The sequence below is a fragment of the Struthio camelus genome, chromosome 2 (assembly GCF_040807025.1).
Source record: "Struthio camelus isolate bStrCam1 chromosome 2, bStrCam1.hap1, whole genome shotgun sequence".
Lineage (NCBI taxonomy): Eukaryota > Metazoa > Chordata > Aves > Struthioniformes > Struthionidae > Struthio > Struthio camelus.
This window is the reverse complement of record NC_090943.1, coordinates 101,573,181-101,598,305: the sequence shown is the minus strand read 5'-3', so window position 1 is coordinate 101,598,305 and position 25,125 is coordinate 101,573,181. Positions and strand designations below refer to the sequence as shown.

Below are 25,125 nucleotides of genomic sequence, written 5' to 3'. Positions count from 1 at the left end.
CTAAAAGTCAGCCCGAGCAGCGCGACACCAAGGCAGCACCGGGCATGCTGCTGAGGTTTTCCCGAAGACAGCGCGGTGCCCCAAAGGTGTGATACAGCCACGACGCAGTCACTCCAAAAACATGTATCTTAAGGAGTTATTACAAAAAGACATTTAGCAAACAGAATGTGAAGAGTGAAACCCCAAAAAACTGAGATAAACAAAACAGAAGCAATAAGTATTTGTTCCTTCTGTGTAAAAAAAGACATCGAAACTGCAGTCTTCAAATAAACACAAGCCTCTGTCTAAGCTCAGTATTTTCGTTTACCAAAAGGTTCACGTAGCACCTTATCATCCCAACTACAAATAATTGTGTCCAGGGAAAATTTAAGTGACTCTCATTCTGAAAGTCCTCTGGCACTGCCATGCATTATTACCCCCTATCTTTTTTCACAGTGTGTCAAACTCTTATGTTATGTCCTATAAAGTGTCCTACAGCTAAATGTTCTTCATCTGTGCCAGAGTTTAGCTCAAGAATAAAATGAGAAAAAAAAAAGTTTGTGCTCTACTTTTCCTAATGATACCTTGTTTTGTAATTATTAAAAGCATCACAGTCCTTAGATAGATGCTGACATATGGAAAATACGGTCCTTGAAAGTGTTGGTTTCATCATATTTTAAGAATTAATACCTAGGGTCATGTTAATCAGTTTCTGATATATGTAGCTTTCAAAATGCACTTCAGGGAAGAAAATGCTGGAAATGACTAATAACAACAAAGATATGAACTTTATTCATTATATATCTAAATCTGAATCTCAACATTACTGAAGTACTTAACTGCCATCTTAACTGTTTAGGAAGCCTTAAATAAAAAATAAATCCACATCATTCAGTGAAACAGAGCATTCTCTTTTTCCAAGCAAAAGAGTTCAAATTTATTAATTTTGTAGCTATATTTTAAAATGAGTGTCAGCCCCTGCTAGATGACTGCATGATAAGTGTCCTGAAACTTCAGGAAAAGGCACTAAATTTTTCACAGCATTTGTGTTTCATTTTCAGTGTAATAAAAATATGGTGCCCTTTTAATAATGAATAATAGATCTCCTGGTATGATTTACATGCGTGGATTAAATGTCATGTTTGAAAAGTTGCTGTTTCATTCATATTGAATTTCCCTCAAGTAAAACAAAATGGTCACCAGCTACTGTTATAATATTGCTAGTGCCTTGCCACGCTGATACATAAATATTAACTGGTTGATATACTCCTTAAAATCTACAGATCCGTGAATTGTTCTGTCAGCAACTGCAGCTTTATATGCATATGCACTGATTTAGTGCAATCCAATGTGCCAGGTACATTGGGGAAAATCTGTAACTCCAGTGCTGACTTCTAGAGCTCATATGTCTTTGCTGAAGTACCATCTTTGGAAGGCTGGCACAGCACAAGGACCGCTGCCGAGCAGGCGTCGCACGAGTGGAGGGAAAAAAATCGAGCTTCGGGAGCCTAATACTGGCACAATTGTTTCTCCTCCTCCACGCGCACACTTCTCTTCAGCAGTGCTGGAGTGACATCCCCAGTGACTAGACGGTTAATGAATTTTTTTTATGGGTCACTTGGAAGCAGTTGCAGTAGCTCATAGCGCTGTGCGGGATAGCTGAAAATTTCCTATCTGAATTTCCCATTTTGAAACAAAAACTGTTTCCCTACCAGGCAATATTTTTCTGGAAAGCCTTCCAGAAATTAACATTTTACTTTAAAAGCTTCAAATACTTGAAATAGGAATATTTTCCTTAAAATTCACTTCTCTTAGTAGAAGACACTAGAAACGCACACTTGAAATGAACTTTGTCCTATTAATTGAAATTATTGCTACAAATAGTTTTTTTCAAAAAGAGAAGCATTTTAGCCACATGCCAATTTTTCCTCCATTGAAGTCAGTGAATGCTTTGACTGTGAAAAGTGCATGATTTGGTCTTACTGTTATAATTTTTTCATATAAATATAACTATTTTAATGTATTTATTGCATTAACCTAAGAAAAGCCTACTAGAAGAAAAATAAAAATAAATCTTTTTTGGTTTTGAGTAAAATTAGACGTTTGCATACTGCAAATATGCGCTCTTACCATATGTGCTCTCCAAGTGATCAATACCCTGCAAAACGTAATCTGGATTTGCCTACACTGCAGTAATGCCAGGACACACATCCTAAGGGGCAATAAGTCACTCTTCTAAATACACCATGAATGAAAATATTCCCTGACTGCTTAGGTCTTATCCATACTACGACTTCAGCTATCATGAAACAGCATTAAGGAAATTGTACTAGTAAAACCATTTGTCTTGAGTAAAGATGATGCAGTTACATCTACGCAGACATTGTCAAGGACATTGTTGCAAGGAAATTGCAACTACTACCTTACTAGGAGCACAGTAAGCCTGACTCCTGTCTTCTCCTTTCCTCACTTCACTTTCATTGCAGACCTGGCAAAAATCAGGCAGTGCAAAAGCATATTGAAATTTTAAGAGCAAAGCTTCCTTAACCCCAGTGTTTAATCATCTACTGCATTTTTTGAATCTCAGATTGAGTTCATTTTCTGTTAGAATAGAGGTAAAGCTTCAAAATAGCTCTTGCTTCATCTAAGCCACACAGCCTGACTGGGGCATTAACCCATCAAAAAACTAAAATCCCCTTACATAAATTAAACATATGAAAATGTCCTTAAAATTGTGGGTCTAAAACAAGTCCCCTTCAGATCACACTTTTAGGTGTTATACCTAAGATGGTAAAGAGTCCCTCAAAGCAGTAATTGCATTTTACCCCTCTCCAAAGCATTCAAGCATCTTTTGTCCAATATAATTTAAAGGGAAAAAAAAAGAGATTTGTATGACTTTCTGACCTTACTGAAAGCCAAATAAAATTCAACTGGAGCTATTAGGAACCACTGTCTAATATGTAGTCAGAGGTTATTGGGGGAGGTAGGTTGACAAACTAAAAAGGAGGACAGTGAAGGAGGGGAAAGAAATGAAGCTGGCAAGCTGAAGCAAAGAACATTGATTAATGAACAAAAAACATTTTTGAAAGGTCAGGTGCGCAAGTCAGACTAGCCCCGAGGCAGATCTAACTTACATGACCAGCACTTTCTGTACGCAGCAGGTAACCCATGCTGACACCAACTTTGCCGACATGACAGGGTTATTATTTTTGGAAGGATGTAGTGTTCTGGAACAATTTCTCTAATATATTAGTTAAAACTAAGCTTTCCTTCAATATCAAGCATGCATGTCTTCCTTTTCACCATGTTTACATTGAACTCCTATCATTATTGAGGCCAACGAAAACAAAAGCTTATTCTTCACGTGTGAGCACTTGTATTTCCCCTCTGTAACATAACCCAGGGCAGCAGTGCTGTATATATGATTGTGTTCTAAACCCAGATGCTCATCTGAAGCTCAACACTAAGACCTCAATACTTACGTTGAGTTTTGTAGGAGAGGCTTATTGTCTACAGCCTGAAATTGGCCTCCTCTCAGCACGGATCCTGAGGGTTTCTTCTGAACTCTACCTTAGCTGTATGCAGCAATACCAAGGTGGAAGAACAGAAAGGTAGCAGCATTTAGAGTACACCATTTGTGTCTGTAGAATGAGCTAAGGGAGGAGGCTCTCTAAAATTCTGGCATTAAGCTTTTCTTGTCCATTATACAGGAATGAAGACAAGGAATCAACAAAGGAATCATTTCATCCAGCTTCTCCTGATCCTGCATTTTAATTGTACTTCCGTAAGACCTGCAGCCTTTTTAACTAGATTAAAACTGAAGTGTGGTAAAGACCCTAATTAAATATCTTCTGTGAGACTCAAAGAGAACTTAATAGCAAACTCTAGGAAAAGTGCTAAAACTCCCAAACATTTTTCTCAGTCCCTTGAATGAAGCATAGTAACCACCTCTAAGCAATTATTGAGGTGTCTGTACAACTCAGTAGAGACACTAAGAAAGAAAAGTTTGTGCACTCTGCACTTTGCCAAATCTGTATGCGGAGCTCCTATGCGTTAAGGAGAGAAGCAGCTGGACAAAATACAGGTCAATGTTCGTTTGTACTAGCTCTTGCTTAATGCTGAGAACAGGGCCATGTAGTTTGGATGGGAGACGTTCCCCAGGTGGAAGCACCAGTCCCAGGCAAGGCAAAGGAGAAACATAGTGCTGAAAGCAAGAGGCAGAGTATCCCAGAGCCATTCAGCCACACCGCACAGAGTTTTCTCCTTTCAATAGAACCTAAGAAGAGGGTACTTTTCTGCCCAGGACATATATATGCTGATCAACTCATCATCAGCGATTTCTCTTCCAGTGAGAAAGGTGTCCTCGTCACCCCTTTTCGGGCTGGGTTGCCAAAGGTTAGTCCCACCCAGACAGAAGTGCCTGGAAAAAGGTGCACTATCTCTTTTCCCCCATGCAGAGGACAGAGAAGGCAGTATGAGACACACTATCAGGCTCTGCACCCAGGCAGAAGGAGGAACTTGATAGTGTTCAGATACCTGTGCCTTTTCTCACAAGCATTAAACAGGCAGCATCTTCTCCAGTGACAGGTACACTACAGCTGGCCTGTGCTGTGGCAGACTAGAAGCTAACGGTCCCTACGCTTTCAATGTAGTGACAGAGCCTATCCTTTTGAGCCACTTCATCTATTAAGTAAGACAGTTTCTCTCATAGAGAAACTTCCACATCAGTATATGAAATCCCTCTTCTAGTGCCTCATGGACCAACAAAAGACAAAGGAGTAAAAAAAAAAAAAACAGAAAAGAAAAAAAACAGTTTTTTAACAGATATGTCCTCAGATTCAGCATGGGTGTACAGGGATTTACAGGGGCAGGATAAAAATATACAAGCTTAACTCCTGCCCCAAACACTTACTCCTTCAGCACCCAGCAGCTACTACCTCTCAGCTCAGAACTGCATCTGCCAAAGTTTTCTTTGACATACATATCTGTTTGTTTTAACATATGAGAATCACATTCATAATTTTCCTCTTTGTATGCATGATTCTTTACATATCAACAGCTGCTTTCACAGGAACACTGTTCATTATCTATTACAGACGATAAACAATTAAGAAACAGAAAATGTTATTTAGCAGCAGCTTATATATCACAAATCCAATAGCCAAAATGACCTGTTCAAATGTAACTCAAAGCATCAACACCGTAAGTACAAATTGCTTTATTTGGAACCACTCTGGGATCAGGACTGTCTTTTTGTTCTGCACCTATGCAACACCTAGCACAACGGGAAGGGTGGAGCAGCAAATCCACCATTCAAGGTCATACTGCAAAATAAGTAATAAGTGAAAACAGAAAAATTGTCCTCCCCATTCTACCAATACCTCATAACAAAAAAACACAGTTAGAGAAATCAGGGTCATTTTTCAAACCATAAAGAAGACTACGTGTGCCAGAGAGTTTATCTGATGCCAATGCTTCAGCCAGCATTAGGCATTAGCTACAACAGCAAGCAACAGACACACAACAATCCTGCCACGCACAGCATGCTTAGGCAGGAAAATATGTGTGCCTCAGTCGCAAAAGACAGAATAGAGCCTCAAGTGTTTGGGCTCCTTCCAAAATAATCCAAATGCTGCTTTTTTGGCAAATGGGGGTCAATGGAGCTAAAAACTCACAGAAGGATTTGGGCATTCATGTGTTTATATACACCCACTCGTTCATTTATTATTCTAAAGCTACTTTAACGAAATCAAATTACATAGCTGACAAGCTGCATAGATAAGACAGAATAAAAGTAAAATTTAAAATTAGCTGACAACACTCCATGATGTAGTGTATATTTGGCACTTTTAGAGTGAGTGATGAGGGTTAACCTAGGGGGAAAAAAATTGCACCTTCCTAAATTGCACCTTAAATTATTAAATAAATTATGAACATGATGGAATGCATTAAATATATAAGCCTGAAGGAGAAAGGACGGATGTGTTTTAACTTTCAAAGCAAAGACAGCGTATTTAAGAAGTGTTGCTTACTGTTTGGATGCTTTGTCCAAAGTAGATTTCGGTGTTGTAGAAGTTTCCGTTGTGACTAACAGGCAGCGTTGTTCTGGCCCAGGGCTGTTCCTTCAGTCTGGGCCACTCTAGTAAGTCACCACCTAAGCGGCCGAGAACAGAAACTCTGAGGGAATAGCGGCCCTTGGGTACCTTATCTTTGACTCCCCTCAGGCATTTGACGTGAATTTCTATAGGCTGCGGTGTCTTGGAGCTGTCAACCTAGGGAGAAGGCTCCGAGTTACTGAGTTGGGTTGAGTTGACTTTCACCATACAATTAGTCAGAACAGATTTCTTAAGGAAACAACTACCAATAAGCGGAAAACATGCTTCTTGTTCAACCTGCAATTACCTATTGTTAACGGAGGATCTGCAATCAGGGAGGTCAAAAGTCAGAGAGATGACAGATCGTAATAATAACAATAATAATAAATGTTTTGCATTCTTGAGGGGAGGGTGGATTTGTTGAAATGTGACACCAGAAACCATTTGTCTGCAATAATAAGGCAGAATTCACAGGAAAACACCATCTTCAAAAACACAGTATGCTCTGCAAGACAGGCACAAGAGGTGCTATGATGAGCAGGCTGCAGGCACAGAACGAGAGACAGGGCAGGCCATGTTTTTATACTAATTATTAGTCTTGCCAAGGCTATTAGCACTGTGTAATATGCAGACTATCCTTTCACCTTCTGATTATCACATAATCAGATTCTCTTAAAAATAGTAATCAAAGTGCAACATGTGTAGAGTTTAATAACAACTCCCTACAGGCACCTTTATTCCAAGTCCAGACAAAAGGAAACATCTGCTGCTTGCTGTTGACAAGATGTTGTCTGAGTTACGGAATGTTTAGTATGGAATAAATGTTGTGTTGTGTATCCGAAATGCTTTTTTGGTGCTTTCCTTCTATGCTCAGCTTATAGCGTAGAGGGGAACAGACACAGCAGTATGATCCTTAGGCGTCTTGCCTGAGCAAAGACATAGGATCCATTTGAATACGCCTGCAAATGCTTCAGTGCTGCCCAAATTCATTCTGTAGGGCCAGGCACATAATAGAGAGTCCCAGTTTGGCTCCAGTGTTGACTTAAATGGACAAAACTGCTTCTGCAATAATTAAATATTGAGGGCTTCAAATCAGCTATGATTTTCTTTTTCCCCAAGGAATTCATTTCTTCCATTTTTTTCAGAAAACACTATTGCAAGAGTCTTTTTCTTTTAATTTAATGTGATACAAGAATGCATGCCACACTTTAGAATCAAATGGCTAACTTGACTACTAGGTTCAGTAGTCTCACAGTTTAAGCCTACAGTAGCTAATAGTCTCTTCTTTAATCCTCTCTTGGATTTATTTTGGAAGAGATAGCATATTTCCATATAGATAGAAAGCTTCTGGAATTAAATTAAGCAGTTAAAATAACAGTTGAATTTGTTAAACTTCTTTTGTTTTTCAACACAAACCATACTTAACAACTAATCTGAATGACAATTATTTTCAGCTTAATTAGAAAAGCTTAATTAACAATGAAGATTTAACCTTAATATTTTTGGTTTCTGAATCATATATAAAAAAATTAACATTATATGAATAAATAAGACAATCTTTTTAAACCTCAAGGCAGGATTACTGATGCAGGCAGACTTCGTTATTAAACACATTCTAAATTAAACGCCTCTATGAATTTTATACTGAAATATATTGTGATAGTTTTGCATGCCAAATGTGACATTTTGTATTTTAGATTCATCTTCTGTAGTAATTTTGGAAATGTCATACAAACAAAGATTTTGTCATTTACCAATGGAATTACTATGCATGGCCGGTTAGCCATCTCTTTTCTGGCTCTTCTGGTTGTTTCAAGTCAGCAAGCCATAAAAAATCTTTATCTCTCTGAAACACAGCAATTTGGAAGATAATCGAATAGTGACTGGGGGGCAGAAACGCCAGTCTGAGGAATTATACCACAATCTCTCTTGCATTTACAACCTTCCTCAAAGCGAGTGTCAGTCGAGTAGGAAAAGGAGATAGAAGATTCATCATATTTCAAGCCTGTCTCATTTGCATGGTGGCATGGCTGTCTCATCTCCTTCTGAAAGACTTTCCTTGGCCAGCACTGACATACTGTTTTGAAGAACTCTAGCCATGCCCAGACGATTCATCATTAATAGCTTTAGACGTTCTCTTTAAGCATATGGTTACTACGACTGGAAAGGATATTTTCAAACCCACTAAATTGTATCCTCTTAAACTATGAAAAGAAAAAAAAATAGTAGTGCAATAGAACTGATCCGGTTGTTTAGCAGTTTGCATAAAGGAAAAGAGCACTCATGGAGAACCTCACCTTTCCACAATGTCCTGCTGCTCCATTTAGTTTGTTACTCGCATCTGCAAGGTTATCAAACTTGCCTCTAATTTCTTCTTTGCAGCCATTCACATCCGCTTTCAGTGGTTGACTTTCTGCTCTGCAGTAGTTACAAAGGGAACAGGGAAGAAGAATTGAAAAGAAATGGACTACAACACAGACATGAAAAGCACTTGGAACTACATCACAGTTTGATGTTTTCCTTGGATGTATCATAAACCTTGCAGGGGACCCAGGAGAAACAACAGTGTTCTAAGCAGAGAAATGGCTAGGCTTCAAAAAGTGGCATAGGAAAAATGCAGTCACAGTCTCAGGAACATGACCATTATTTGTCAGTCTGTGCCACAGGTTGACATAAAATTAACTAAAGTTTCACTGCCTGAGTATAGGAACTCTGTCTTTACAGGACAGGTATCAGGGCTCAGGTTCTGGAATAACAGTAATAAAGTAGGAAGCCATTGCCTTTATCGACACTTTCAGGACCGACTGATAGCTATGATAAACTGAAATAAGTTTTTGGAAATCATTGGTTCCTATGGTTGAGCTGCTTTAAACCACTGAAAAAAATCTTAGTTCCTGCTCTGCACTTATATCTAAGCAGGAATGGCCCTAAATAGAAACCTCTATATATGCTCTGCTGGGTTAAAAACACTTTAGCTGTTCCTACCACAATCATTTTAAAAGGTTGACAAGGCTTGGCAAGCCACACGGATACTGGTGAGGATCCAGCCAGACCTGGAGATTGAGCAGGAGATGGGCAGGCTGCAGAGCACGGGGAAAGATGCAGCAGTGGCTGCATGAAAGCTCCTGCGACCTGGAAGTCATGTAGGCTCTTTGCAGCCCAGGGCCAGCTGGATGCCACCTTGGAGGTCAACAGAGCTGCCTGCAAATTGCTAAGAGGAGCCTTGAAGAGCCAAAAAGAAATCACTGCCCAGGATTCAATTACAATTCAGGATTAGCTTGGGCATGCACAACACAGGCAATATTTAAGCTGCAGAACCGTGCGCCTGGCAGAGCCTATATTCTGGTAATATTATAGCCATCACCAAAAAAAAAAAAAAAACTAAAACATGCTGTTTATTCTTATATAAAAAAAAGCAACAACAAAAGTTCCTTAGATTGCTTCCTTTGCACTTGCTTTTGAAAAATTCAGTTCCAGTTTCTTCATTCATGTTTCCTTCTCTGCATGCTAGATGATAACATGAATAACCCTCCACAGCTTGTAAAATTAACATGGCTTTTTATCAAGACACCTATTTGCAGAGGCTCTGCAACCGCACTTAACATCCCAGCCATGTGCACACATGCTAGCTAGCAAGCAAATAGTCCAAATTTCTCTCTCTCCAACAGGTTCTTCTGTTTCCAGGTTCCATGCATATTGCTACAAATGAGTTTCTACTCAGATCTTGTCTTTCTCCTTTTTTTTTAATTTTAGAAATATAAATGTATTTATTTCAGTAAGATTACCACCGGTACATAGCTAAGCCAGCTTCTAGATTCCCATACCAGTAGAATTTAATCATATAAACTCATAGGAAATAATTAAATCAATTCAAAGTTCTGTGTAGGCATTAGTCCCAATAAAACAAATGGGAATTTTGCCCAGGTCAGGACTAATCAGAACTAAGGACAAGATTCAGCAATGCTATGGACTCAATACAAGAACTGAAGCATCTACCTTTAAAGTTTTATCCTTGAGCTGTAGTCAAGTCAACTTTGGTCAAGCTTCCCTAGCTAGAAGGAACAGAAGATGCTTCTTGAATGTCACTAGCTAATTCTTAGAGCTGAAACATCTGAGAAGTTAACTTTCCTCCTGAAGAAGAATGGTTTGGAACCTTGTACTTAGTTAGTTTCTCTTGATGGAAATTATTTCACTTAATTTGGTTAGAGCTACATTGACACAGGGGTTCATTAGGACACCCATTTGCTTGCAATTCAATTTAAAATTAAATACACTTTGTTGTTGATTTTATTACTTTTAAACTACTGTATCTATTGCCTTTATTAGCTGCTAATACACAATTATGAAGGTAAACAGTTTTCATTACTGAACATCAAACATTTAAATAACCACATCTGATCTCTTTTCGGGTTGCACCATTTTTCTCCTTTTTCTCGTTTTGCTGGATATTAGACTGAAGTGAGTAATTTATTCAGCGAAGTTAGGTCTCTTCTATGCTCACCAGCATGCTCCTCAACTGTCAGGGCAGAACACAGCTTCATCAGCTGCGTTCATGAGAGATACTTCCTCCATTAATTTCTTTACAGGTAATTTGATGTACGTACTTATCTGAAGGTCATGTACAGCCTGATGACAAAAACATTGCTCTAATTCATATTCCCTTCACTGTCAAACAGCAATTCAGGACCAGGCATGAAGGGTGCTGAGAGAAGCCATTTGGTCACCTTTTGACGTGTACTGCGTGTAGCACTTAAAAATGACAGCCCAAACTGGGTGTCTAAAAATGGAAGAATCAAAACAGAGGCCGCTTTCAAAAGCACAGGCTTAATTTTTCTAGGCCTGAGGTCCTTTGTTTGGGAGAAGCTCCATTCATTAATATCTGTAAAGCACTGAAAGAGCTTTGGAAGGAAAGCATATTAGATAGAAGTACAAAGTAACCCTTATCTCACATACCTTTGAAAGAGCTTATGAATCCTGGCTTGCAACTTCTGTCTGTTGTGGCAAGAGACTTCCTTGTGGTGCTTAGAGTCCTACATGCCAAAAAAAAAAAAGCTTGTTTTCAAAGGTACAGGAAGGACATGGAAATAAAAGTCATAAACAGGCAATTTTCCAAAGGTTTGCCTTAGGGCTTCTGGTTAAAGGTTTTCAGAAACAATTAGAAATTACAGCCACCCAGCCTCCGTTATTTTCAAGGGAAACTGTTCTAATCTGGCTAAAAAGCTTGATTTGTACAATGTGTATCTCTGCTTGGTAGTACCCCATAGTCCTTATTTTTATAATATCCTACATAGTTTTGTGTGTGTGTGTGTGTGTGTGTGTGTGTACATATACAAACACACACACATAGATATATATGTACGTATATGTGCATGTTTGCACATGCACCAAGCTGAGACATATACTTACATATAAGTTAGTTAGAGGCCACTGGAGAGCCCACAACTTGCCCTGCTTTAGATCTGCTCCAAGTCTTGAGGCCTTGTGTCACCATAGTCATCTCTGAATGCTTGGTAAGAAAGAATGGCATTTCAGGATGCTGCAATGTGTAGGAGACTAACTTACATCAGCAGTCCTCTCCCCTAGCAGTTCTGCAGCTTTCCAGCACAAAGCTGGAGGGCCTGAAGTTATTTTTCTCTTGTACATCAAGCTGGAAAAGTCATTCCACCAAGAAGCCAGCATCCACAGCTTTTTGGACTGTGCTCTCAGTGCAAAATCTGAAAATAATAATGCTGCTGAAAGTTGGAGAATTAGGAAAATAACATTATTCTCCCTGATCTCTGTTAAGAGATCTCACTGAATATTCAAGAATATTTCTCATGCTGCCAGTGTCCCTGATACCAGCATAAAATGCGCAGACGCCACTGCCAATGTACGTGGAGGCTTCCTGCTGTATATCCCACACAGTATTGTAAATGGTGTAAAGTGATGTTCATCTTCTGCCCTCATCAAGTTTCAGAACTGGAAAATGTTTTGGTAGGGAAACGATACAATAGTCAATGGAGAAAAACTCCCTGTTGGCAGCTCCAGATCTGGCTGCTGAAGTCTCTCCCTTCTTCTAAATCTCCAAACTTTCAGGTAGATGTCTGTCTGGTTTCAAAGGAACTTAGGAATCTCTGATGAAGACGAACGCATCAAATTATTTGTAAAGAACCCTGCCTATTTCCAAGATGAAAATTCTTAAGAGTATAAAAGCTGACTGCTAAAGCACATTACCAAAGCTTTTGCTAGTGTACTAGCTGTAAAATTAAAGCAGAGACAACATGGTTACCTTAAAATATAGCATGACTTGCTTTTTGTCCCAGCAGAGCCTCAAATGGGTACAATAAATCCTGCAGGTCCCAGTCAAGCACTGCAAATACACTCTTACAAAAGTAATATGGCTAAACTGGCTCAAACCAAGACCTTACTGCTCTTAGAGTGGCAGTGCTCTCACAAAAGACGCTCCCTCCACCACTGCTCCTGGATTAACTTAGCCCTCGCCCTCCACTCCCCAGACCACTCTTGCATCTTACGTTAACAGCTGGCTGAAGCTCCCTGAGAAACCCTGGAGCAGAGACTGGGACCCATTTTCCTCCCTCCCACGCAAATGACGGCACTGGTTTTCTTTCTCTCGAAGCCCCTTGTACCATTTCCCACAGTCCGCAAGTGCAGAGCAATGTGTGATGAGAAAGGTCTGGCGGCTGGGCTGCGGGGACGTGCTTGTGGCACACACAACGGGGCAGCTTCGGCAGGCAGCATGGGCCGGGAGTGTCCTCGATAGACATTTGAGCCCAGTTCTCAGTGATGCCTATGACTGATAGCAATTTTTGTGAGGTGAGCACTTAAACTAAGAAATAAGAGGAAATCAAAACCTCATTTCATGTAAAATATCAAGTAGCCATAAGATTACAACAACTTTCAGATACTACCAGTCCAGGCTTACATTGAGTTAGAAGTAGAGAAGTTTAAAAAAAAAAAAGAGAGCGAGAGAGAGAGAGAAAGATTATATTACCAAACTCCCATAGCTATCCAATCCTCTTGTTTATCTTCCTAATGTTAATTAAATAATGAATATTCAGAAGAAAATATGAATCGTGGTTCCCTATATGAACTGCATTGTGTTTTCCATCTCTGTCTCTAATGTGGTAATGGGAATACCAGTTAAAAATACTTTTTCTGGATCTTAGTAAAATATTTCTCACAGTATGTCATGATAATTTTTAAACAGCTCTATCATCTACCTAATAAATTTGTTAAGTTTATTCAAATCTTATTGAAAAGGAAAAGTGCAATGAGTCATGGTTAATATTTCTTTACCAACACTAAGAAATAAAATATATCAAAAATTCAGTGCTTAGGGTCCTATTCAGAAAACCTCTATGAGTCTGTAATACATCTTCTACATGATTAAAAAAAACAGGAAACTTGCTTTAAAATGAATTATTCACCACCTTGAATAAATTTCCATCTTTCCTATTTGCAAAACCCCAAAGTCAGTTATGTAAATTTTAACCTACACTAATTACCTCAGGGGTGTGCAAGCTAAAGGAAAGTAGATGCAGTAGAAAAAAATCCCAGACATTTCCATCACCAGGAAGCAATTTAACAGAGGAAAAAATGTATAAGTTTTCAAAAACAGAGTAACCCATATCTTTTTTTTTTAATGTGGAATAATCACTGCTGCAATATCCCTAGAGATTCACTGGAATATACCCAAGTACTTTTTCTCAATGGCATATACCATCGCACACACAACTAAGCGCTCATTTCTCATTATGACAACCAGCATTGCCTAGACTGTAGAAGTGACCCATTGTTGACAATGGGCGTTCCCAACAAGAAGGCATGAAATATGGTATAGCTTCAAGTCAATACAGATATGGAGGGTCCCCTCAGAAAAAAGTGACTAAAATCTGGGAACCAACGGGTACCCCTCAGAGTTCACCTGGGATGTCCTTGAGTGAGTAAATAGCTGTTTGAAGACAGAATTGTTCACTTAACAGCACTGCTTTGTCCCGCTTCCCTTTCTGATACTAGGCACTTGCTTTAGTTGTGAGCCAGCTTCTTCATTCTTCTTTCTCAGTTTCTTCATCTGTAAAATGGCTATCTTGAGGTCTAATTATACAAATGGCCTGTCTACTGATCTCAGAGAACATGATCAAGACCAGTATTTGAAAAGATCTTTCAGTCTGGGCTCAGCCTACAGACACACAATGGTAAGTATTGTTTCTACTGCAGGCAAAAACAAGAACCTGACTCAGTACTATTAACCAGTGCTGACTGAGTATTTTCATTGCAAAATTACCTCACAAATGGTAGATTTTGATTCCTGTAATAATTTTCAGTTTGAAAAAAATTCAACAAAACCCTATCCAGACATATCTTTTCTGTTTAGGATAAAGTCCAGAAAATTCAGCAAAGCTTTTAAGCAGAATGGAATTTGTTTTTTGGCATTTAACAATATCCTAAGGGAAAATATCTACCCTCCACTTTCTGGGTAGTCCTACTACAGGTACTATAACTTTCTGCTAAGGTGTTCACCTTGCTGGGATTTGAAACAGTCAGCTGAGTCCGTGACTAAGATCCATCACGAAATCACAGGCGAAATGCATAATGTGTCACGTGGTCTTGCGAGGAGCGCTGCACGGGCCCAGCTTCCTGCGTGCCCTCCTCATCTGGTCAGGGTGCAGCCCTGGCAGTGCAGAGACACATCCAGGCAGCTGCCCCCCTGGCAGGGTCCCCAGTGGCACCCCACCACTGGCGAGGGTCCTCTATGGAGAGGATCCCACTGCCTCCTCCTTGTTCCACTCCTTGAGAAATCACCTACACAAGTACATGATGGAGCAGGTAGATACAAGCACAAAGTGATGCCTTTCCAGCCATGAACAAACACACAGATAAAAGCTTTTATCTCGGATTTCCATCTGCTCACTCCAAAACGTTTTATGGTGAGGAGGGTCCTGCCCAGCCCGATTTTATAGGTAGGAGAATCAAGGTGCCAGTGAGAAGTGACTTGCCTGAGCTCACATAGCCAAGCGTTGACAGGACTAGACAGAAAGCCCACATCTACAGTCCAACACCACCCAACCCCGTTTCTTCACACGCTGGCTGCTGCACGGTGAATCACTCCCACTGCTTTTCGAGGCCTAGTGCACTATATAGCACAATATGCACAAGAACTGTTTGAGATTAAGCACAAGAATATAGAATATTCATATATTGTGCTATATTAATATATATATTGTGCTAATAATTCATAATTATATATAATAATATTATTATATATCATATATTATATATCATATTATATATATCATATTATATATATTGTGTAATAATATTATATATATTATATACAGTAATATTATAATTATGATTATATATAATAATTCATAATTATATATATTGTGCTAATAATTCATAATGTATATAATATTCATATACTGTGCTATATTAATATAGCACAAGAACTGTTTGAGATTAAGCAAAATAGTCGTGAAGAGGGAGAAAACAGAAGTAACCACTGCCCTTTCCCTTTTTTAATCTATTCATTCATCTCCCTGATATGTCATTTTCCTTCCCTTATGGTACCGTCACAGTAAAGTCAGAGCAGCTAATGTTATGAGTTTGTGACCTTACTACTGGCAATGGAAGCCAGCGTTTCTTTCTTGTTGGTCTGTGAGATACCAGAAGACAACCAGACAAATTTTGCAAAAAAGTAAAGATAAATATCAACCATAGAAACCTGACCTGCCCTCATTCCTCCTCCAACAAGCAGTATAGGTCATTAAAATATTTAATCTAAAATATTTTAGTTGATAATAAAAACCCTTGTGACAACATTACAAAAGATGGTCCTTGGTTTAATCTGAGAAAGGTCAACTAGCAAAAAGTTAGGAAATGGTGTCTGAAAATAACAAAGATGAATTGGCATGCTGCCATTTTATTGCTGTCATTTTCTTTCTCCAGCAGGGCACAAGGGCCTAGATTTATCCCATTTATCCCTTGAATCTATTCATATCTCTCAGAGACGTATCTGTTAAAAGCATGGTTGCCCCACATCTCAAGTACAGGAAGATGTTGAAAGGCTTATTCTCTGCATGTTAACTAGACAGAGCACAGGGAAATTAGGCATTGAAGAGTAACAGGGATGAATCTGTCCCTCACTGAAAGCAAATGGTCTGGTAGCTGGATAATGCCTGCTCTGAAAATTGAACTGCTCCTGCCTCTCTTTGCATGTTGAAATTTGGGTGACCTTGTCTCAGCAGTAGCTACCAACCAGGGGCTAAATCTGTGTCAAAATCCTGGACACATGGTAACATTATTCACGGCGCACTTTGCCAAAAATGTACTACAAACTCTCAGACATATTTCTGAAGGGGAAAGAAAAAAGGCAACCACCTCCCGCCATGACTTTCCTTCCAAAGAAAAAATTAAATCAATTGACTGTACTTGAGCATAAAATTACAAACTTGGACAGTTCAACCACTTGTAACAGCTAGAAAAAAAAAAAAAGACCCCTTTAAATATTCTCTTTTAAAATTGATACCGCAGAACACAAAGTCAGATAGACTTTAGTCATGCTACAGTCTTCTTACACTGAGTAATACAGACACATTTAGTGACATTATAGGCTAATCATTTTCATAGATTTGTGAAGTATTGCATTATCTCTAATGACCTTTTTGCAGTGAAGAATGAGCTGCTAATTAAACACTGCAAGGCAGCACCCTGCTATAGAGGTGGACTATTTACTAAAACATATACATTAAAGTCAAGATGCTGTTTTGAACAATTACAGAAATTGGATCTAGCTGTAAAGTGCATATGCGAAATAAGGATTTGAACTTTCCTCCAAACTCAATATCTTTTCTTTCAGGGTTTTGGTCCAAGACAATAGTATGAACAAATTAAAGAGTTTGGGTTATCTTTCTTAAGACACTCTGAAAATAGTCTGGAGGGATCTCTACTGTACTTTACTCAGCATCTGCAGAGTAAAGATTTTGCCTCTCCAGCCTCACAGCAGAGGACTCTACCTTCTCAGTTCTGTCAGACTGTGAGTAGAGAGAATATCTGCAGTTTCTTCAGGACCACTAGGTACTCCTTCAAATGTTTCTTATTTCACAGTTGAGAAGATGTAGCTTCAAGGTTGTAAAGCTTTGATGTCCTCATCAAAATCTACAGTGGGCTGTAAGTGTATGCAAGGCCATTTATCAGTCTGACAACCACAGCAGAGCACTGAAAATATACAATGCTGAAATGACATTTGCCATTGATGAAGAGACTTTAAGCATAGACGTGTTAGCCTGTCAAAGCTCAAAGTTCAGATATATTCAGCTGAGTTAAGAAATCACAAGCTACCAAGAAGCTCCAGGTAATTTTAGCCCAAATAATAAGACATAATGGGAGAGCCTGCCTACAGTTTATTAAGGGACATATCACAGACCAGTGCAGCACCAGCAACGCCAGTGGAAACTGATGAATCCTCAGGTCTGCAATGATTAGTTTATATTTTAAAAAATGCTCATAAGCTATGTAAAAAACTGCAGGGTTTTACAGTCTTTCCTACTTTCTGGATACTGACAGCAAATCATGGCATGAAGAGAAATTGAAAGGAAATACTGATCGGAAATCATGAGACAATTTTTTATGTTTTTCCTCATTCTTCCTCAATTTAAAAATGTATGTTAATGTCAAGACAGAATGTTTTTATTATTTCTACAGCCTTTTCAAAGCCCCTCATGAAACTTTACTCCTTTAATCCTCTTACTCTTACCTGAAGCAGGTATCTAATTTTAAGTCTGTTTTGCAGAGAGGGACAACTGAATCACAGTGACTAATTTGCTTGTTACAGCCCCATAAAAACTCGCGTTTAGATCTGAGGTTACAGTCCATCCCATCTTTCTGAGCTCCCATTCTTTTTTTCCAACTGACGGTACAACATTGCCTCACAGATTTGACTCCATATTTGTAATCTAGTATCTTATTAGGCTTTGGCTTTATCGAATAACTTCCATTTGTACTGGCTTTCACATCATCTTCCATTTCAAGCAGGCAGACATGCACTCGAACACTTCATAATTAAAAGAAACATTCAGTTACAATTAGTATATGAAAATTAGAGAGGGAATCAATGATTTAAGTACAGTTTACTATACGGTTGTCTTAAATACAGCAGTGAAAATGACAAGTTGCCCTGCCTAATGACTTTTTCTCCGTACAGTTCAGATCTCCTTCCAGCCCACATCTTGTTCCATCTCTCTTCTACCGAAAGCTGAATGTGGAAAATGTTTCACATTTTCAGCTGAAACATAAGCCCTCCTTGTCTGATTTATTCCCCAAATGCTGATTATGAGCAACTGAATCATAACATCATACTACAATGACACACGTATTGAGTGTTTGCACTTTGGTATGTGCTTTCATTGTAACCGCCTAGTTCTGAAATCCGTGTCTTGTCTAAGGGAACAGTAGTATCAGTAGTATCACTACTACAGTAGTATCACTAAGGTAGTATCACTAAGGTAGTATCACTAAGGTAGTATCACTACTACAGATGTAGTAGTGAGAGAAACCTAGTGCGTTAACAGATTGCCAGCAGGTAAAGCAACAGTGATGATTTCCCACCTCTGTATCACATGGGCAAACAAGCACTCACGTAATGCAACTAAACTGTCTTTCCCAATATTTCTACACCCCTCAACTTACAGATGACCTGATAATGTTTCACGCTAACAAAGGGGTGTGAACAACACCAAAGCCCTTAAACTCAAATTACATATGGAAACCCTGATATACCTCACAGTCAGCCCTTCTTTGAGCAGGAGGTTAGACTAGAGGGCTTCCAGAGGTCCTTCCCAACCTGAATTATTCTATGATACTACGCAGTAGATCTCAAAAGTACCATCCAGAACAGATTCTTCTTGTTAACAAATTCTGCTCTACTATGAGACTATAGAAGTAAAATGTTACAACATTTCAAGCAATTCATTTACTTGTAACTCAGTAAAATCTGTCTAGTCTATTCACCCTGTTAAGCAGTTTCTGGTCATAAAGGCTAACCAGTAGTATACTTATCTACACCTAGAACTACAATTTGTCTTCCAAAATATTAAAAATAGAAATAAAGCCTCCCTGAGAGGAAAATAAAAGGAATTCTGAAGCATACGTGAGCAACTAACCATTTGTTTTCATTGTATTTTTATCTGCAAGTTTGTGTATCTTTATATTACTATGCTCTTTCCTTCCTTTACAACCCTCATACAAGTCTGCTTCTTTTAACAGACGGTCAGTATTTTATGAAGTTACTTAAACTTAAACAGGACTCGGCAATCACCAATTCTCTTTGATGAATCTTTCCAATTGCTTCTGTTTATTGAACCGTACAAATAGACTTCCTTACTTGAGTTTGTATTAGGATAATGAGCCAGAGAACTGACCAGTCAGATTACCTAAGAAGCAGCAAATGCAGTATCATCATTTACAGTAGCTATAGGATTCATTGTTCCAGTTCAATAGAATATTAAGAATTGTATTAATTGTTTAATTGCCCTTCTGAACTTAAAGAATGAATGAACACAGTAAAAACTAAGCAAAGTCCTTCTTTGGTGAAAAACAGACGAATATTTTTCACAAGATTTTCATTCCTTCCATCTAAATTTTTCCTTGTCTTAAATCCACATGCCTCCTAAACAAAGCAGTCAAAAGAGAACTACAATTTAAAAGAGGAGTCGCATCAATGTTATGGGTATCCTGACACCACAGCGATGGGCACTTTACAAAGACATAAAACATGCTTCTCACAGTTTTGCTTACGCTCATATTCCTTTCCATCCTCCCACTTCCATCTCTCCTGCCTTTAAAAAATACTTGTATATATATGAGTATCCAGCAGAAATGGTGAAGGATCTTAGAAGTTCTAAGGGTTCCCAGGCTGCCTGCTGAGGAAGCAAGAGCAAGCCTGATTAGAAGATAGATATCTAGAAATGTCGAATTGCCAGTCAAAAAAGCTCAGAAATTCTCTAGCTACACATACTGGGATCTTGATCTGGCTTTGAGTCTGCTAGGTAGAACATGAGAAGTCCAAGCCCAACATCACAGGCTTTGGGAAGCTTGCCTTGTGATTCCTCCCCCAACTATGGATTTCAGTGAAGCGCTTTGTCCCCACTCCTGGAGCAGTACACCTGGCAAGTCTATAACGAACCCGGTGACCCTGGTCTAATGACATATTTCAACAGGAAATAGGGTGCCTGAACACTTCCAGTGGGTGTAGGCTTTGGCCTCTATGTGCCCTTACCCTTCCTCAATAAAAAGAAGATAACCATAATTTCTACTAGCTCACATAAATGAAATGAGGATCATCATATTAACAGATTATGGTGATGCTTTGATACTAGAGTAACAGGCAGGATATAGATAGCTTAGCTGAAAAAATCATCCGCCTTTAAGACACAGTGTAAAAGAACCAGCTTTTGTATTTTCGACTAGCAATTCTTAGAAAAACACAAAATTACTCATTTGAGTGTCGCAGTCATTTAAAATCTTGGCAAACATCAGAAAGGAGTAGCCAAGTTTTGGCTGAGGAAAAGTCACCTTCAATTCTGCATTGTTTTTAAGTGCACTCATGTTCACACAAGTACCACGTTCACAAACAATGATCACACACTATTGCTTAGCAGACTACTGCTTTGACGGGGGAGGGCTGCAGGTATCATCAGGATGTAAGTGACAGTATTATCCAGGGGAATAGAACATACACGTGACTGTCTTCTGTATGACTGAGGCCTGACCCTACTGATTAAATCCTGGTTGGATTTAATCAGTGGAGGGAGATCTGTCATTGTCTTGCATAGGACCAAATTTTACCCGCATGTTATCTGCCATTAACCAAAGGAAAACTGATCACTGCATCATCATAGAAGTTGGCTGCTCTGTGACATGGCAAGGAGTCAGAGCAAAGATGATATTGACCCTATAAGGATATTGGGTGTAACGCTAAGAGGCGTAAACCGTTGTTTAACCAAAGTCATGAAAAATTAGGTAAATCTTTTCAGGAAAGGCAGTATTTCATTACTTTCCACTGGCAACAAATAGCTAATTTCTTACCGCTGTAACTCCACTGCTGCTACTGAAGAGCAAAACCTGCACTTTACTTTTGAGTAATTCACATTGAGGTCATGTATCACAAGTGATTATACAGTTCCAATGACCAAATCCTGCAAGCCCAGCACAGAGGACTAAATGTAGTGGCTGAATCCTGCCAAGGAAGAGATGCAGGCTGTGAGCAAATTTTGCTTACTTAAGAATAACAACAAATGCGCAGGAAGAGGATGGCCAAGCAGGAGAAATTGCTTGACTTCTCTGGCAGTACTGATTCTTATAATTGCCACACTATTAATTTCTTCTAAGATAACCATCATAAACCTGAGTCGTCACTTTTATTGTCTCAATTTAGAAACAGATGAAAATCCTAGAGCTGGTATTATTCCATGGCATCTGAATTAATGATTGGCAAGACTACCCTGCCAAAAGCCCATCAAGTGCAATCTCATCCCAATCACCAGTGTTTGCTTCATCCTCAGCATAGTCTCTCATGTTTTGAAAGCATCTTGCCTTTAATCAAACATGTTAAGCCAGCATTATGTCAGGTCACTCCTCTGCATACTTCTCTGCACTGATCGAGTTCTGCCCGTAAGCATGTGTCCCTTCATTCTCTGATTATAGGTGGTTTTTTATGGCATTCTGCATACTCTGGTTTGGTTATACCTGCCCAGCTTTTGCCACAACACAGTCCCATACTTATGATTGTCTCTCAATACAGTTTATTTTTCTTTATTAAAAGCAAATGTCATTAGGGCTTTTGAAATCACTAGGACTGCACACTAGGCCACAGGGAACAGTACTGCATTCCAAATTTAATATTCTTTAATGTGTTTGTTAACAGAACATTGACATCTGCTTAATGCGTTCTTTACAAGAGCCTATCAGATCTCCCCTTATGTATTTCTTGCTGATCTCAACTATCAGTTTTTACATTTACAAAGAGTTCATGAAGTAACTACATAACTTAAAATTCCAGAGCTAAAACCTTACATAAACCCTTTGTTTATTATGGAAGAGCATCTGCTATTTCAAAAACCTTTAATCATGGTGATCTTGTGCACTGAGCTGCTATTTAAACAAAAGCCACTCATCTACTGTCAAGCTACAAAGCAGCGAAGAAAAGCAATGAACTAAGGGATAGATAGTTAATACGTAGCTGTTCTCTTTGTGCCAATGCTGCCAGCAAAGCTCCAATGCAATTCAGATGCTTCACTGGAGAGAATTTTGGCAGCCTAAAAAGAAGCAGCAGCAACTCAAGTGTGTTTCTGAAACTCGCTTATAAAACCAGTCTCATGGACTGTAAACTCTCACTTGCTATTTTTAACCCTTGGGCTGCCATATTTGTTTTCATTTTGTCAATGCAAAGGAATGTGAAAGAGATGTCTATTAGACTCCTTCACTCAGCCTGAGGGTTAATTACTCAGTTTGGTAGACGTTTGAAAATATTATGTTATCTCTAACGGCAAAATTGATAGAAGCTTGTTTCAGGCTCGCTTTATGTCATTATGGCAGATTAAATTAACTAATCATAAATTATGCTGGCTAAAGTACATCTGTTACTCACTAAACCTGCTGAAGGAAAGGAAAATCTTTTCTGAATAAGAAGTAAACACCAAACAGAGAATTAAAGACTTTTTCAAACCAATGAACATGCATTCAAACAACAAACGCTGGAAGCATCCCAAAGACGGCAGTGACAGATCCTGAAGAACATGATGACAGCAGTCTAAAACTGAACACCTAAATACTGCAGAAAGACCTCAACATCACAGTGCTGCAGGCTGCCAAGGGTAAAGAATAAAGACAGAAGGCGCATGAAAGGAAATCAAGGGTGCTTATGCTATTGTTAAATATATCTGAATACCAGCATAAGGCGTCCATGTCTGCAGCCCCTATTTCCAGAGGCACCTTCCATTTTCCATTGAAAGTGGCTGAATGCACCATTTATGTGTACTTCTAAGGAAATGATGGACATATATATCACTGACTTAGCAGTCAACACAGATTTCATAGTCATCCTCCTGTCACACCCCACACTGCAGGGTGTGGACGTGACAGCTGATATCAGGTCAGTGTGGTGGGATTCTTAAATGAGACATGGAGAGCTGGACTTAGAGAGATCTGTGGGTTGGAAAACCCAGGCATTCAGGATCCTTTCCATGCAATATAAAGTACTGAGTCCCTGTCTGAAAGCTGATGATAGACCAGATCAGTAAACCGCATATTAAATAAGGATTTTCTCTCTTTCTGAAGAAAATAAGGAAGAAATTCAATCAAAATATTATATTTCATGGGGATTCACATATGCCATGGTCAGTTAAAAGGCAGAATGTTGGTTTAGCATGCCTAGGTGGCTTGCTCAAGTCTGGGAAATAGACTTTGCTGCATACTACAAAAAAGAGTCTAAATGGGACTGTCAGCCTCCCAGGGACCCCATTTAGAAAGAGTGTAAACAAAGGACCTACAAATCTATTGTGCTCCTTCAGGTACCACACAGTCTCATGAAGTTTTGGGTGGGGGGGATCCTAATAGCCCTATTCAGGCTTAGTGAGCATATAAATTCTCAGTGCATTATAAAGTCCTCTGGAAAGGAGCAGTACCCTCTGTTCAGCTGTTCCCAGACTCCTCATCTACCATCCCTACTCCCTCAGTTCCTGACTTTCTTGGTACGATCTGAGCCCTTTTCCCTCCCACCTCATGTTCTCTGAGCAACATTCCTCAGACCTCCTCCGATGCACACACAGCTACAGAAAATAGGCAGGAAGGAAATATAGCTACATAGGGATTTACAGGAAATCAGCAAGGAAGGGAATTTTCTCCTCCACCAGTGTGAGAATTAGTCCAGCAATGAAAAAATTCTAAAGACTTACTTTGAAAATAAAAGAAAAGCTGAGATCACCATCAGTCAATGCATAACCTATTTTAAGCCCATCAGAGCCAGCGTACTGTTCTCATGTTGCTAATTAGAAATGATAGATTCATCAGTTAATCTCTCTTCTTGTCCCCCAGTCTTGGTATGAGATTTTTCAAAGGGACAAGTGGTAGTTAGGTGCCCATAACTATCACTTCAGGCCCGAAAAGTTGTACCTCTATCAACACAAACTCAGTCTTGTCTTTTTAGACTACGAAACCATAGGAAGCTTTGGCAGTCTGCAGAATGCATCAGATGTATAATTTGGGAGTAATTATATCCCCTGTACAATAAATACTGTTACATAATCCTTCCTGGGCTCCAAACTTAACTTCCTCATTGATAGATGAATATGCCTCTGTTAAATTTGGCAGAGAGAGATGTCCCAAGCTTAGGTTCTTGACTGAAACTCAATTGCAATACTTCCTGTGGAGGAGTCAGAGACACTCCACTACTTTGGAAAGAAACAGTGAAGGCAATTTGTTTTTATTCACATTGAACAGAGACAAAGGTAGAGGTTGTGTTAGCTTTGTAAAACTCCAGTGACATAAAGCAAGACAATGAAATGGGTTATCTTTTCTCCTTTCAATAGATGTATCACCAGGCAGTGAAATAGAATTGGGGTGTACAAGGTTAACAAGGCAGCATCATGTTATGAAGCGAGCGATAAAATTGTCTTATAGTTCTTAACTCTGACCTGTTCCAGTGAAAAGCTGCCAAGCAGAATTATGTCATCCTGAACATCTCTCTCAAACTGTTCGATATATGAAGGAATCACTTCATCTTCAACCTCTCTGTGAGGGTCACGTGTCTTACTGAAGCTGACAGGCATCACGGAGTCTGGAAAATCTTCACTGACGACATAGGCTGCTTGAAATGAAAGTGGCAGATTATCTTTTAGCAAATGGGACTCCAATCATTGATTAGTACCTCTCAGTTACTATGTTTGTCCCATCAAAATTTTAAGACAGCTGCTGATGCCATAAAATTAATACAAATAAGTAACAACAGTAAAACAAGTGGCAAATTCCAAGCATCACTGCCAGGAAAACCATCCTC

At 39.1% G+C, this 25,125-nt stretch overlaps 1 protein-coding gene across 1 annotated transcript in view; it reads right to left on the bottom strand.

Annotated features, from left to right (window-relative positions):
- Positions 1-25,125, bottom strand: part of LOC104146092 (uncharacterized) — a 188,829-nt gene that overhangs the window by 116,370 nt on the left and 47,334 nt on the right. Inside the window, exons 7-10 of the mRNA XM_068931891.1 lie at positions 24,764-24,933; positions 11,028-11,104; positions 8,372-8,492; positions 6,012-6,251 (exon numbers count right to left, since the gene is read on the bottom strand). Of these exons, the coding sequence (XP_068787992.1) occupies positions 6,012-6,251; positions 8,372-8,492; positions 11,028-11,104; positions 24,764-24,933 (608 nt within the window). The remainder of the gene's footprint in view (positions 1-6,011; positions 6,252-8,371; positions 8,493-11,027; positions 11,105-24,763; positions 24,934-25,125) is intronic.